This window comes from Lynx canadensis, chromosome D3, assembly GCF_007474595.2.
Source record: "Lynx canadensis isolate LIC74 chromosome D3, mLynCan4.pri.v2, whole genome shotgun sequence".
NCBI classification, from domain to species: domain Eukaryota; kingdom Metazoa; phylum Chordata; class Mammalia; order Carnivora; family Felidae; genus Lynx; species Lynx canadensis.
This window is the reverse complement of record NC_044314.2, coordinates 85,612,298-85,628,814: the sequence shown is the minus strand read 5'-3', so window position 1 is coordinate 85,628,814 and position 16,517 is coordinate 85,612,298. Positions and strand designations below refer to the sequence as shown.

Below are 16,517 nucleotides of genomic sequence, written 5' to 3'. Positions count from 1 at the left end.
TAAATGTAACAACAAACCAAAGTAATTTTGAGCATAAGTTAACCCATTTATTATAGGCTAGTAATGTTTGAAATGGTAGAGCTTCCACTGGTCTTTCGATTCCTTCAGATGTTACTGTGACGGCAGAAGTGGTGTTGTTAAGTCCGGCCCCACCAGCTACCTTTTTCATGCAGGAACCATGGTGCCAGATCCCCACAGCTCGTCTTTTCATCTTGGTTTTGCCACAGAGCAAGCAAATGTACTTGGCATGCTGGCTTATTTCAATTTTCTTCACTGTTTTCCTGAAGGAGGCACCATAATGGAGCCCATATTTACATATGATCCTGACCTTCTGACCTTGGTGCATTTAGCCATGTCACTCACCACAAACTAGGGCTGGGCCTGGAGACAGCTCCTACCAGGTTGGTTTTGTTTTGATATGGAAGCTTCACAAGTTTGCAGTTCATCCTTGCACAGAAACGCCATGCTAATCTTCTCTGTATCATTCCAATTCTTAGTATATGTGCTGCCACAGCAAGCACCCCCACCGGTTTTTTATACTATGCTAGTCACCCCAAACCAGATGTAGTCCCACACAACAAAGGAAGCACACACAACATTACCCATTCGTGTTCACTCTCCTATTCCTTCCCCAGAAAACTGCTGCGTGAAACCAAGGTCATTCTGAGGCTGGCTTGCTTCATTCCAAGCCTGGTGTTAACGCTTTACACCCAGCCGCCCAGGTTGAAAAACAGCCTGGATTCTATGGGGTTCTCAGTTCTAACTTCCCACTCTGTCTTCTGCCCTGCCTGGATATTAGAATCACTCCATTACTGAGATTGACTGCTCCCAGCTTCCTTCCCTAAGGGCAGCCACAGTGTGTCATCCTTCATTTCTGGCCCTGGTAATTCCTCTTCCTTCCTGAGAAGTTCATTTCAGCTCTGGATTTGAAAAGATGTTTGCTCCACCTTATCAAGCATTTGTAGATATTTTTAGCATTTCCAGTATTTATAGATGATTTTCGGGTTATCTAATCCAGAATATTACATTAGAAGGAAGTTTGAAACTACTCAAACAGCCTGAATTCAAATTCTGACACTCCTTTTCTTCAGTATAATCTTTGACAAAGTATGTGGCTTCCATGAACTTTCTCCAAGCATGATATGGGGGTATTAATACCTACCTCAAGGGGTTGTGGTGAGATTGAGTTATTGACAAGGGTAAGCTCAAAAGCCCTACCATGGTTTCCAAAGTTCTGACCAAGCCCCTGCCAAAGCATTCAGCATCTTCTCGCACTTTCCAGACATACTCCAGTATAATAAACTACTTGTTCGTTCTGAATTGTTCTTCTCTCTGGCTTCCAAGCCTTTATACACAGTGTTCTTTTTTTCTGAACATTCTCCTCCCTTGTTCACCTTCCCCCTAGCTATTGTACTAATCCTTCATCCCTCAACTTAGGTATCAGTTTCTCTATCACTGCTGATCTCCAAGCCTGGGTTAAGTCCTGTGAGAGTCCCACGTTCTCCTATAACACTTACATTTGCCCATCATACCACTCAACAGGCTGTTTACTTGTCTGAACATACTTTAGGGGAAGGATTTTGGCTGTTTTGCTCACTGTTGTATCCCAGCTCCTAATAAAGAGCCTGGCACACAGCTCAATACATGGTAGCTATTATTTTTATCAGCATCTTCATCTGTCATAATTCTCAAATGTCTGATTGTTGTATAAATAACTCTTAAGTACGCCAAGAAGCTTAGAGTTAAGTTACAAGACTGACAAGGGCATGTATTGTTTCAGAACCACATTTTAGGCCTTTGTTTTTCACTTATTCAATCATTTATCCTTTCATACTAGGAACTAACCCAGGAGTGTGATGAAAAGAAATCCCAGTATGATAGCTGTGCAGCAGGCCTCGAAAGCAATCGGTCCAAATTAGAACAGGTAAGAAGATAGTTTTTATTTTTTCACAATTTAGCAGAACTGCCTGTGTATGCATGTTTTCACTACCCTGACATCAAAAGATTCCCAAATCTTTACCCTCATTCTCTGAGCCTGTCCCCTAAGCTCGAGAGATCTTTATTTCTTCAGACGTGATGCATACACACCAAATTCTCCATCTGTACCACAACCACCAAGGTCCAGGCCACAAGCAGGTGTCTCCCACAGTAACCCAGCTCTGCTCTCTTACCTTCACCCTTGCCTTCCTAAGGTTTTTTCTCTATAGAGCAGCCAAAGAAACCTGTGGGAAACTTAGGCCACCCTCCACTAGCTTCCTACTGCACTTAAAACCTGACTTCCAAACTATGGTCTGCAAGGCCCACCTGCCTCCTGAACTTCATGTTCATGTGCTTTTCTCTTCATCCACAGGGCCACAGCCACACTGGCCTTCTTCTTGCACATCAGACAAGCTTTTGCTTGTGCTATTCTCTCTCTGGGACACTCTGCCTCTAGCTCTTTACCTTGATCTCTCCTGCTCATCATCAGGTCTCAGCCTGAATGTCACCTCCTCCTGGAGGTCTTCTCTGATCATCCTATCTAATGTTGCCTGTTGGGTCGCCCTATCACATTCTACTACTACTGACTTTTCTTCATAGTACTGAAGAAAAGTCTGAAACTACCTTCATTACCTATCTCCTTGTTTATGCCTATTTCCTCTACTTGAATGAGAGCAAGGGCCTATAGTCTTATTCACCATTGTGTCCCCAGCACCTAGCACAGAGTTGGGCACATGGTAGGTACTTAATAAATTAATAACTGAACCTGTAGGTTTTGGAGCAATAGGAGTAGTCTTTAGAAAAGATTGCAACCTAGTCTATGATGGCAAACAAAATTATAATCACAAAAGAAGAAATTACTCTGATGGCATTTTGTTGTCCATTTAAAGTCATCCTTTCTGCATTTGATTATTCTTTCAATAATATTGCCCGTTTAAAATTATATATTGTAGGAAGTCAGAGGACTCCGTGAAGAATGTCTTCAGGAAGAAAGTAGATACCATTACACAAATTGTATGATTAAGGTAAAATAAAGAAAGAGGATCAAGAATTTTTCTGAGATTTTTCTGTATCAAGGACTTAACCTAAAATTTAATCTTTCCACTTAGAACCTAGAAGTACAACTTCGTCGTGCTACTGATGAGATGAAGGCTTATGTTTCTTCTGATCAACAAGAAAAAAGAAAGGCAATTAGGCAAGTAATTTTGTTGTTTCTATATTGAGTTACTTAACGTTTTCACCTATAGAAGTTTGTTTTTAATTTTACTAACTTCTGTATTTAAACTCCAGTATAGTTCTTGTAGTGTTACATTAGTTTCCGGTGTACAACATAGTGATTCAGCAATTCCATACATACTCGGTGCTCATCATAATTGTACTCTTAATCCCCATCACCTGTTTCACCCATCCCCCTCACCCACCTCACCTCTGGGAACCATCAGTTTGTTCTCTAGAGTTTCGAGTCTGTTTCTTGGTTTGTCTCTCTCTCTCTCTTCCTTTGTTCATTTGTTTTGTTTCTTAAATTCCACATATGAGTGAAATGATATGGTGTGTGTCTTTCTCTGACTGACTTATTTCACCTGGCATTGTACTCTCCAGCTGCATCCATGTTGTTGCAAATGGCAAGGTTTCATTCTTTTTTATGGCTGTGACCTGTAGAAGTTTTATACATAAGATGGAATTACTAAATTGGGGGTACTTAAATAAGCAGATATTAAGATATTACTTAGGATTAAATCTTATTAAATATCTTCCTGATACTCCAGCCCTACTAAGTAGGAATACCTGTAATTTACTTTCTGGATTGCTTGATTTTTTATCATGGCAAAAAAAAAACGATATAAAATTTGCCATGTTGGGGCACTGGGTGGCTCAGTAGGTTGAGCGTCCGACTTCGGCTCAGGTCATGATCTTGCGGTTTGTGAGTTCAAGCCCCGCATCAGGCTCTGTGCTGACAGCTCAGAGCCTGAAGCCTGCTTCGAATTCTGTGTCTCCCTCTCTCTCTGCCCCTCCCCTGCTCATGCTGTGTCTCTGTCTCAAAAATAAATAAAACATTTTAAAAAAATTAAAATTTGCCATGTTTACTATTTTCTTTAATTTTATTTTCAATTTTTTAAAATTTACATCCAAATTAATTAGCATATAGTGCAACAATGATTTCAGGAGTAGATTCCTTAATGCCCCTTACCCATTTAGCCCATCCTCCCTCCCACAACTCCTCCAGCAACCCTGTTTGTTCTCCATATTTATGAGTCTGTTCTGTTTTGTCCCCCTCCCTGTTTTTATATTATTTTTGTTTCCCTTCCCTTATGTTCATCTGTTTTGTCTCTTAAAGTCCTCATATGAGTGAAGTCATACAATTTTTGTCTTTCTCTGGCTGACTAATTTCACTTAGCATAATACCCTCCAGTTCCATCCATGTAGTTGCAAATGGCAAGATTTCATTCTTTTTGATTGCCAAATAATAATACTTCATTGTATGTGTGTGTGTGTGTGTGTGTATATATATATATATATCACATTTTCTTTATCCATTCATCCATTGATGGACATTTGGGCTCTATCCATACTTTGGCTATTGTTGATAGTGCTGCTATAAACATGGGGGTGCATGTGTCCCTTCAAAACAGCACACCTGTATCCCATGGATAAATGCCTAGTAATGCAATTGCTGGGTCCTAGGGTAGTTCTATTTTTAGTTTTTTGAGGAACCTCCATATTGTTTTCCAGAGTGGCTGCACCAGCTTGCATTGTCACCAACAATGCAGAAGAGATCCTCTTTCTCCGTATCCTCACCAACATCTGTTGTTGCCTGAGTTGTTAATGTTAGCCACTCTGACAGGTGTAAGGTGGTACCTCATTGTGGTTTTGATTTGTATTTCCCTGATGATGAGTGATGTTGAGCATTTTTTCATGTGTTGGTTGGCCATCTGGATGTCTTCCTTGGAGAAGTGTCTATTCATGTCTTTTGCGCATTTCTTCACTGGATGATTTGTTTTTTGGGTGTTGAGTTTGATAAGTTCTTTATAGATTTTGGATACCAACCCTTTGTCTGATATGTCATTTGCAAGTATCTTCTCCCATTCCATCGCTTGCCTTTTAGTTTTGCTGATTGTTTCCTTCGCTGTGCAAAAGCTTTTTATTTTGATGAGGTGCCAGTAGTTCATTTTTGCTTTTGTTTCCCTTGCCTCCGGAGACGTGTTGAGTAAGAAGTTGCTGCGGGCAAGATCAAAGAGGTTTTTGCCTGCTTTCTCCTCAAGGATCTTGATGACTTCCTGTCTTACATTGAGGTCTTTCATCCATTTTGAGTTTATTTTTCTGTATGGTGTAAGAAAGCAGTCCAGGTTCATTCTTCTGCATGTCACTGTCCAGTTTTCCCAGCATCACTTGCTGAAGAGACTGTCTTTATTCCATTGGATATTCTTTCCTGTTTTGTCAAAGATTAGTTGGCCATACGTTTGTGGGTCCATTTCTGGGTTCTCTATTCTGTTCTATTGATCTGAGTGTCTGTTCTTGTGCCACATGTTTACCATTTTTAGGTGTATAATTCAATTGCATTGATCACATTCACAGTGTTATGCAACCACCACCACTATGCAATACCAAACCTTTTTTTTTTTTAATATTTATTTATTGTTGAGAGACAGAGAGAGAGAGACAGAGCATGAGCATGGGAGGGGCAGAGACAGGAGAAGACACAGAATCTGAAGCAGGCTCCAGGCCCTGAGCTGTCAGCACAGAGCCCGACGCGGGGCTCGAACTCACAAACTGCGAGATCATGACCCAAGCCGAAGTCAGATGCTTAACTGACTGAGCCACCCAGGTGCCCCTATAATACCAAACCTTTTTCATCACTCTAAACAGAAACTCTTATAATCATTAAACAGTAATTCCCCATTCCCCTTCCCCAGGAAAAATATAATTTCTTAGTTCCTTTTTTTTTTTTAATATTTTATTTATTTTTAAGGCAGAGAGAGACAGAGCATGAGTGGGGACGGGGCAGAGAAGGGGGGGGGGGAGACAAAATTGGAAGCAGGCTCCAGGCTCTGAGCTGTGAGCACAGAGCCTGACGCGGGCTCGAACTCACAAACTGTGAGATCATGACCTGAGCCTAAGTCAGATGCTTAACCAACTGAGCCACCCAGGCACCCCAACATAGTTCCTTTTTTTATAAGCATTCAGATTGGTCTGTTTTTAAAGTCCCACATGACCTGGACTCTAGTCATCTGCCTGTTCACTGTGCAGTGTGAGTGCATTACAGTGAGAAGCTGTGTGTCTGCAGTGTGCCAGCCTCAGAACAAAGAAGGGTGTGTAAATATCACTAGTCCTTATATGGTGTTTTTTTTTGGTAATCCAAGCTTGCAACATTCTGTAATATATCAAATACGGCCGGGGCGCCTGGGTGGCTCAGTTGGGTGAGCATCCGACTTCGGCTCAGGTCATGATCTCACGGTTCGTGAGTTTGAGCCCCGCATCGGGCTCTGTGCTGCCAGCTCAGAGCCTGGAGCCTGCTTTGGATTCTGTGTCTCCCTTTCTCTCTGCTCTTCCCCTGCTCACACACTGTCTCTCTCTCAAAAATAAATAAAGATCAAAAAAAATTTTTTTAATCAAATTCTTTAAAAAATACATTTATGGTTTAATTGCTAGGTGTGATAAAATGCAGTAATTGAACAAGCTAAGCTCTCTGCCCCTTACCACAATTCACATGTTTCACTTTTACCATCCAGTAAGAACTCCCAAGTGTAGGATTCACATTTATTCTAGATTGCAGTGGAGATTTTTAGTGGCATATACAGTAATGTTTCAAAAAGGAATCTAGTAAATGGAATGTCTTGCAGAATCTAATTTTTAAAATATATAATGCACTGGAATGCAAGTCAGACTGAAAATACCCTATAAATAGAACAATGTTTTCTCTAATACTCTGACATATTACACATATTAAATGTACTTATTCACATTCTTTCACTGAGTGTAAACTTGGCTCAAATCTGTATGGTCAATGTTAATATTTTACAAATGTGAGAAGTTTTTATTCTTGAAAAAAAGTTTTAAAAATTTAAGTTCCATTTTTTCCAAAGGTATCAATATAAATAGTAAATAGGAAATATTGTCACTGAACTATTGGTTTTCTGGCCAGGTATTCTTTTTTATCATTTTCAAAATCATCATAAACCTTTACCATTAGTTTTCCCATAGAAAAAATATTTTGCCCTGACTAGAGTAGTACATAAGAATATTATAAATAAAATAGTGTTAATTGTATTCTAAACTCATTGATATATGTTTAAATTATTATTATTATTATTATTATTATTATAGTTACAATATTTTTATGGTTGTCCCGTTTTCTTCTTTTATGATACTTTTGAGTAAGGCCAATGGTCTAAGAAATTAGAATGGGTTTTTTTTGTTTTTGTTTTCGTTTTTAAGCTTATTTATTTTGAGAGAGAGAGAGTAACAGTGTGAGTGGGAGAAGGAAAGAGAGAGATGGAGACAGAGAATCCCAAGCAGGCTCCTCACTGTCAGTGCAGAGCCAGACCCGGGGCTTGAACTCATGAAACCATGAGATCATGACCTGAGCGAAAACCAAGAGTCAGAAGCTTAACCAACTAAAACCACCCAGACACCTGGAGAAATTAGCATGGTTTTGAAAGATTGCCTGCAAATTTTAATTTTATTTAAAGAGGCAGCATGTTGGGGCACCTGGGTGGCTCAGTCAGTTAAGCGGCCGACTTCAGCTGAGGTCATGATCTCACAGCTCACGGATTTGAGCCCCGCGTGGGGCTCTGTGTGACAGCTCAGAGCCTGGAGCCTGCTTCTGATTCTGTGTCTCCCTCTTTTTCTCTGCCCTTCCCCTGCTTGCTCTCTGTCTCTCTCAAAAATAATAAACATTAAAAAAAATTTTTTTAATAAAATAAAGAGGCAGCATGTTTTATTTCAAAGTACTAAAGAGGGACTCATAAAATTTTCTTACTAACCTGGTTTTTCTAGTTCCAAGTTTTGTGACCTTGGGCATATCATTTCCTCATCTATATAATAGGGAGAACAATTTATACCACAAAAGATCAAGTTAAATATAATGCATGCAGCAGTGTTTTGGAAATTATATAGCATGAGTTACTGGAGGACAAGGACTCTGTTCTGTTTTCTTCCTGAAACCCTAGGGCATGCTTGGTACATAACAGGTGCTCCATAGTTATTTCTTGAATAAAGTCATTGAATCAATTAAAATAATTACATATTAGTGTTACATGGTAAAAGAGCATGAGCCTTTGATCTCTTGATAAAATATAAATGGAAATTCTGTGAGGCACCTGGGTGGCTCTGTAGTTGAGTGTCTTGACTCTTGATTTCAGCTCAGGTCATGGTCCCAGGGGCATTGTGGGATCAAGCCCTGCATCAGGCTCCACACTGAGCATGGAGCCTACTCTCCCTCTCTCTCTCTCTCTCCCTCTCCCCTTTCTCTTTCTCTCTCCCTCTCTCCCTCTGCCCCTCTCCCCCACTCATGCTTTTTCTCTCTCTCTAAAAATAAAATCTTTAAAATATATATTTTTATATATTTTATATTATATATAAAAGTATATTTTATATAATAGGTCTTATTTAATATATAAATATATAAGAGTCAGAGGCTTAACCGACTGAGCCACCCAGGTGCCCTGAGGACTTTGAGTACTTGTGAAAGCCACCCTCTCTGTTCTAGTCAAGTTTACCTCCCTTGTTACATGAATGCAAATCTTCCTTCACTTAAGCTGCTAGAGTTTCTCTTTGTGGTTTATGATTTCGTGGATTCCCAGTTTTGTGTTGTTTAACTTCTTACTACAGCATAAGTTTACACAGAAACATAGTCTTTTTCCTCTAAATTTGAGGTCTGAGGTCTTTTTTTATCTTCTTTGTCATTGGTTCCTTTCTCTTCATCCTTCCATCTTTGTCCTTAATACTTTAAATATCACTTTTGTCTTATGGAGTGTTAAAATATAATTATATCTTTTATATTTTTAAAAACACAATACAATGTTATTGTATTTTTATTTTTACTTGAAAATTATGAGCTGTTTTAGCTTGTAAAAGAGATGCTTATAAAAACAAAAGTAATGGGGCGCCTGGGTGGCGCAGTCGGTTAAGCGTCCGACTTCAGCGAGGTCACGATCTCGCGGTCCGTGGGGTCGAGCCCCGCGTCAGGCTCTGGGCTGATGGCTCAGAGCCTGGAGCCTGTTTCCGATTCTGTGTCTCCCTCTCTGTCTGCCCCTCCCCCGTTCATGCTCTGTCTCTCTCTGTCCCAAAAATAAATAAACGTTGAAAAAAAAATTTTTTTAAATAAAAATAAAAATAAAAACAAAAGTAAGCATTATGAAGTATAGTACACAAAAACTGAATGTTGTCCATGTTGCCATGCCTCAGAAATACCTACTGTTAATATTTTGGTGTATAATTACTCCATATTCTTTCCCCATGCATTTGCTAGTGTGTGTGTGTGTGTGTGTGTGTGTGTGTGTGTGTGTGTGTGTGGTAGAAAATGCATGGGGGAAATTTTATGTGTGTGTATACAAAATAAAGTTACACTTAAGATACAGTTTTTCCCTTAATTTTGTATCTAGAGTTCTTTCCACTTCAGTATTTATAGATCTATTCCTTTCTTTTTACAACTCTGTATTATTCCTTTGAATGGATATACCAAATTTATTAAAAATTTCCCCATCTATTGACATTTAGTTTGTTTGCAGATTTTTACTGTTATAAACAATGGTGAAGTAAATAGTCTTTACATTTACCTTTCTTAAGTTATGAGTCTTTTTGTAGGATGACTTCCCAGAAGTAGAATTGCAGGGTTAGATGTTAATGTTTATTTAAAATGTGTATCCTTTCTCCTTTCTATAAACCTCTTCAAAAATAAAGTGTGGGGGCGCCTGGGTGGCTCAGTCGGTTAAGCGTCCGACTTCGGCTCAGGTCATGATCTCACAGTCCATGGGTTCAAGCCCCGCGTTGGGCTCAGTGCTGACAGCTGGGAGCTTGGTATCTGCTTCAGATCCTGTGTCTCCCTCTCTCTGACCCTCCTCCGTTCATGTTCTGTCTCTCTCTCTCTCAGAAATTAAAAAAATAAAAAATAAATTAAAAAAAAAAAAGTGTGACTGGGGCGCCTGGCTGGCATGCAACTCTGTTTCAGAGTTGTGAGTTTGAACCCCACATTTTGTGTAAAGATTACCTAAATAAATAAAAAATTTTAAAAATTGTGACTTAGGGGCACCTGGGTGGCGCAGTCGGTTAAGCGTCCGACTTCAGCCAGGTCACGATCTCGCGGTCCGGGAGTTCGAGCCCCGCGTCAGGCTCTGGGCTGATGGCTCGGAGCCTGGAGCCTGTTTCCAATTCTGTGTCTCCCTCTCTCTCTGCCCCTCCCCCGTTCATGCTCTGTCTCTCTCTGTCCCAAAAATAAATAAACGTTGAAAAAAAAATTAAAAAAAAAAATTGTGACTTAGATGGTTTGCCATTGTTTTAAGTGTAAAATAGTACTTAAGTACTATTTTAAATACAGAAATAGGACTTAACATTTTAATTCTCTTAATTATGTGGTGTTTTATGGGTTTTTTTCCCCATAAATTACTATTTACTAGAAGAATTGACTAAAGATGGGGAAAGAGAGTATTTGGTTTCATTCTGACTCCTCTGTGTAATATATTTAGATAGATATGTTAATTTATAATTTAGTTGTATGACCAAATCAATTGAGATAAATTGAAACTAAGTCATTATGTTGATTCCCCAGGGAGCAGTATACAAAAAATATTGCTGAACAGGAAAACCTTGGAAAGGTAAGAATGTATTAGTTATTTTTTTAAGTGTGTCTAATTCAGGCTTTCAGTACATGGTTTTGACACTGTCATTCTTTTTTAAAGGTTATGGTACAGTTTTCAAAGGGAAATTGAATCTTTCTTAATTTCTTACAAAGATGAAGTTTCTTCCTTAGGAATTTATGTGTGTGTGTATACAAAAGTGAAGGCACATGGATTTTTGGAAGAAAAATATCTAGTTTTATTTATTTTTATATCGTTTAATTAACAAAGAGTTTATGAGAAGGTTCTAAGAAACAAAAGCACCATGTGTAATAAACTACAAGTTTTCAGATAATTCTCAGGTATCTCTTAATAAGTATAAACTTATTTATTTTATTTAATAAGCACAAAGCTCATTACTATGATCCAGGCACTGGTCTATGTCCTTTACAAATATTGATACATTTAACATAAATAATCAAAAACCCTTACTTGTCATATTCAGCTCCCTCCCTGCCAGTCTTATGAATGGAGGAATATGGGATTGAGTCTTGTTTTCTCAGTTCTCTGAGCCACTCCTAGTAGAAGAGGTGGTAGCTGGTAAAGACCTTGATCATCGGGACTTAAATGACTAACTCACTGATTTTTCTAATTGACTTCATAAAGCAACACATTTTGACAGTCATTTTAAAGATACCAGCTCTGTCATTCTTTTTTTTTTTTTTTTTTAAGATCTATATTTATCAAACTCAGGACCAGTCATCAAGTAGGCTAGGTTCAGTCCTCGGTTTGTGGTTCTGGAAAAGCTCCTTAACCACTTTAGAATTCATTTCCTCATGTTTAAACTGAAATATGTAGATTGGGGTACCAGGGTGGCTCAGTCAGTTGAACATCTGACTCTTGATTTCGGCTCAGATCATGATCTCGTGGTTCATGGGTTCAAGCCCCATATTGGGCTCTGCTGCAGTTTTTCTTTTAAAATACTGACTATATATTGGCATCTAATTTTACTGTTCAAATATTCTTGAGTCAGCAACCTAAAAATGACTACATCTATATGTGTGTGCGTGTGTGTGTGTGTGTACACACATCTATATGTGTGTGTGTGTGTGTATATATATATATATATATATGCATGTATATATGGGTGTGTGTGTGTGTATACATATACATGCTTGCCCATTTGGAAAGTACAAATGAAAAATATGGCTTTGTTTCAGTCTTAATGCATTGTATAATTAAGCTTTTGGTCTGACTCAATATATTGGTGATGATAAAATTATTCATCCTTATTTACATATTCTGGTTTGAATTATTATTAAAAACATACATGTATCTATGCTTTTACATAAATGCTGAATCAGTTCCCATAAACCTGTAAGTAATATTCTAAATTTCAGGGAAAAAATGGTATGGAAGGGGCGCCTGGGTGGCGCAGTCGGTTAAGCGTCCGACTTCAGCCAGGTCACGATCTCGCGGTCCGTGAGTTCGAGCCCCGCGTCGGGCTCTGGGCTGATGGCTCAGAGCCTGGAGCCTGTTTCCGATTCTGTGTCTCCCTCTCTCTCTGCCCTCCCCCGTTCATGCTCTGTCTCTCTCTGTCCCAAAAATAAATAAACGTTGAAAAAAAAATTAAAAAAAAAAAATGGTATGGAAAACAATGGCATAATTCCTAAATAGTCTTTGTAAAAGTGTTTTTAAAAGATTTTTTTAAAAACTAAAAAACTTAGAAAAATGATTATGGAAAATTTCAAGCCTATATAAAAAGTAGAGGAAATAATGTAATGAATTCATGTGAAACCATCATCCAACCTCAATAATTAGACTTAATGACACATTTTGTTTTATCTATAGTCCCACCTATTTCCCACCCCAAATCATTTTTAGGCAAATCTCAGAGATCCTATTATATTTTTTTGATTATATTTCAGTTTGTATTGTAAAGGCCTTTTTTGAACATAACCACAATACCATTATCATGCCCAAAATAATTTAACAATAATTGCATAATACCAAATACTCAGTCAATGTTCAAGCTTCACCAATTGTCTCATCATTTCTTACTGTTTATTTGTTTGAAACAGGATCCTAATAAGAATTCATACAGTGCTATTAGTTGATATAGCTCTTAAGTATCTTCCTCTGGGTTACTCTTTCATCTTTCTTTACAATTTATTTGTTGGAAAATTAAAAGAAAAATAAAATCTAGTTACTTGTCCTGATGGGTTTCCAACATCCTGAACTTTGCTGATGACATCCCTATAGTGTCAACTAGCATGTTCTTCTGTCCCCAGTATGTCCTTTGAATTGGTAGTTAGATATAGAGGCTTGATTAAATATAATTCAATATTTGGGAAGTATACTTCATAGGTAGTAGTATGTATTCTTTGAGGAGGCTCTGTATAATATAGGCAGCCAATGAAGTCACTTCCTAGACCCATTAATTCATTAGAGGTTGCAAAATGATGGCATTCTAATTATGTTGTTCCTTCTTCATTTATTGGCTGGAATAATTCTGTAAAGAGTAACTCCTTATCAACTATTTAGTTATCCTAAGATACAGCTCAAATAAGAAAGGCAGAATAACTGCTGATTTGCTTGTTTATTGGTTTTCAAAATGATGAGTTTTTTTTTTTTTAATCATCCTTGACAAGTACCTTTATGATTCCTGGATTTAACTTATTGGAGATATTTCAATCTATTATAATTATTATTCCTGTCAGTTCTCGAATTGCCCCATTTTAAGCCAGTAGAAGCCTCTTGAAGTCAGCTCCTGAATGCTTTGGAAACAATCCTGCTAGATTTTGATGGCTTATTTTCTGGTATGACAAAATGTTCCGGGCTTATCCTATACTTTTCCTATTCCAAACCTGGAATTTCTCTAAAAAGTGTTTCTGTTTCTCTAAAAAAAGTGTTCATCTGTTCTTTCTGTATTATTTGTGAATAAATGCCCATCATATTAATGTAAATTTAAAAAGAAAGGAAACCTTAAGTTGATACCTCCAATCCCTCAGAGAAATTGTGAGTTCTACACATCTCTTTCCATTTATGGGTTGACATGCCATACTCAAAAAGGAAAAAAGAAATAATTTCATATTTGAAAGCATATATTTGAATCAAGTTGTAAACATTCACTAGAGATTTTGGGGTTTTAGGATTTAGTATGACTGTCAATAACTAGCTTTCACCCAAACATTCTATATGTTAGGTAATATATTTTTTCATATGAAAGCATTCCTCTATTTCTTTTGAAAAGTATGTGGATGGATGCTTTGTGTACAGAAATTTTTATCAAATCTGAATCCTTTCAAAGACCCAAATGTAACTGCTAAATCAGAATAAAGATTATTCTTTCCCTTTCCAGTGTAGTGTTTTACTGCAGGATCTTTACAAAAAGTGATAGTAACAGTCTGACAAGTCTATTTCAGCAAAAGGAGCCATTGATTAGCTCATTCCCCAATTGTCAGGATGTATCATTTAAGAAACAAAGTTCTTCAATCCTCTCATTCCTAGAGTAGATCTAAATTTTAAGGCAAATACTGAATAAACCTAGCCTTTCAATGTGATGATAGCCTAAGCCTTCCAAACCAGCATAGACTGAACATCCACTCACCACCTCAGTCCAACTGACTTTCTGGAATTAACCAATCTATCATAGTGCTAAAATTCACATGATCATATACTAGAATTTGCCTTACCAAGTACTGTGGAATACTGTACTGAAAGTTGTAACTCCCCTTTACCCACTCTACCACCTCCCCTTTAAAGAACAATCAAATTGTGACAAGTATTCTTTGTGCATTACAACTATCAACAAAATAAATTTGGATTAAGTGGCAGTAACATTAAAAATAAATTACATACTAAGGCAGTTGTATTCATAAAATTAAAGGTTTCAAACACACATGGTTATGAAGTACATTAAATTTAATATTTCTGACATAGACCATGCCCACATCCTGTCTTTGGTTCTTTAAATAACTTTTATAGGTTGTTAGGATTTTTGACAAGGAAACTATTTCAATAATATAGGAAAATGTATAGTTAAGTAGTACCTTAATCTTAAAAGTTATTCTAAGAACTCTTAAAATTCTAGATCTGACTTATTACTTTTGTTTTAGTTCATGAGGATAAAAATATTTGGGTTTTTTTGAAGCTTTTGTTTAAATTCCAGTTAACATACAGTGTAATATTTCAGGTGTACAGTATAGTGACTCAGCACTTTCATATTACACCAGTGATCATCACAATAAGTGCATCTTTATTCCCCACCACATCAACTATTTAACCCATCCTCCCCCACCCACCTCCCTTCTGGGAACCATCAGTTTGTTCTCTATAGTGAAGGGTCTGTTTCTTGGGTTGCCCCCCTCTTTTTTTTGTAACATAGACTTAAATAGATGTATTTGCATGCCAGATATTGTGTCAAACATTTGCTGGTTATATTTAAATTATATTTTCTTAATTCTGCTTTGTTGCTATTTGCTGTCAATTTTGCTTTCATTAGCAACAGCTGTGGAGGACAGTCTTTAGTAAAGTGTTTTGAATCTAGTCTTAGCTTAGTTTACCCTCTTATTTGGGCAAGTACCAATGGCCAGCCTTCTCATTTGTGTCCTTACATCAACTATTAGATCAACTATATACCAAGGGCAGAAAGAATGGGAACCATTCTGTTACCTATTTCTGCATCTTTGCTTATTTTTCTGTCCTTAGTGATTTCTCATAATCAGTGTCACTGTGTACACTGTGTTTCCTGATGTGTGCGCTCTCATCTTCTCTGTTTTCCTCTGCTTACCTGCCTTCCATCCTTCGCCTCTTCCTTCCTTCCTCTCATTTCCTGCTAAGCCTCCTTTCAGTCACCCTTTCTGAATTTGCCAAAGTATATTTTTACAGTTTATTGAAAGCTTTTCTTATTCTTGTTTATAATGTTAGAGTCTGTGAGTAGAATAGTTTTGACAGATGGAATCATATAGGCTATTGGTAACAAAAATAATTCTGATAGGGGTTTGGGCCTATTTAATAGTGTACTTTTTAAAAAATCATGAAACTTTCTCCCTGAGAAATATATACGTACAATTTTATTTATTTGGGTATACACAGAGCATACACAGATTCAGGAAAGGATATAATACTTAATAATAATAACATATAACACATGATAGTTTATAAAGTATTTCCAGATCTATTGTATCTTGTGAAAAGATAATCTTATAAGGCAGTTAATTTTATAATTATCCCCTATTATTAGCTTTAATTACAATTGAGAAAACTGAGGTCCAGAGAAGTTGTCTTACTTAGAGCTAGTGACCAAGCCAAGTTATATACCAAAGTCTTCCGACTTTCAAAATCTACACTCTTTTTTCTACACCATGATACTGAACCACTTTCTACTTTCCTGATTCCCTTTATTCCCCACCCCACCCCACCCCCGCCCTTTCTTTTTCTTTCTTTTCTTTCTTTTATTTTTTTTTTTAGGGGAATGGTTGGATGATATGGTTGTTCTATTTTGAGGTTTTTTTTAATGTTTATTTATTTATTTTTGAAAGAGAGGGCACAAGCCAGCGAGGGGCAGAGAGAGAGAGAGGGAGACACAGAATCTGAAGCAGGCTCCAGGCTCCAAGCTGTCAACACAGAGCCTGATGCGGGGCTCAAACCCACGAATCATGATATCATGACCTGAGCCAAAGTTGGTCACTTAACCAACTGAGCTACCCAGGTGCCCCCCACCTCCTTTTATATTTTTCTATTCTTTTTATCTTCAAGCTGTCCTAC

The 16,517-nt window shown here is 37.6% G+C and overlaps 1 protein-coding gene and 1 non-coding gene across 3 annotated transcripts in view; one reads left to right on the top strand and one right to left on the bottom strand.

Annotated features, from left to right (window-relative positions):
* IFT81 (intraflagellar transport 81) overlaps positions 1-16,517 on the top strand; it is an 89,369-nt gene that overhangs the window by 67,895 nt on the left and 4,957 nt on the right. For both annotated transcript variants that reach the window (XM_030292459.2, XM_030292457.2), the window contains exons 15-18: positions 1,838-1,924; positions 2,931-3,002; positions 3,087-3,172; positions 10,742-10,787. In XM_030292459.2, the coding sequence (XP_030148319.1) occupies positions 1,838-1,924; positions 2,931-3,002; positions 3,087-3,172; positions 10,742-10,787 (291 nt within the window). The remainder of the gene's footprint in view (positions 1-1,837; positions 1,925-2,930; positions 3,003-3,086; positions 3,173-10,741; positions 10,788-16,517) is intronic.
* On the bottom strand, positions 412-521 carry LOC115498844. The gene has a single exon (XR_003963972.1). It is a non-coding gene; the product is annotated as a U6 spliceosomal RNA (small nuclear RNA).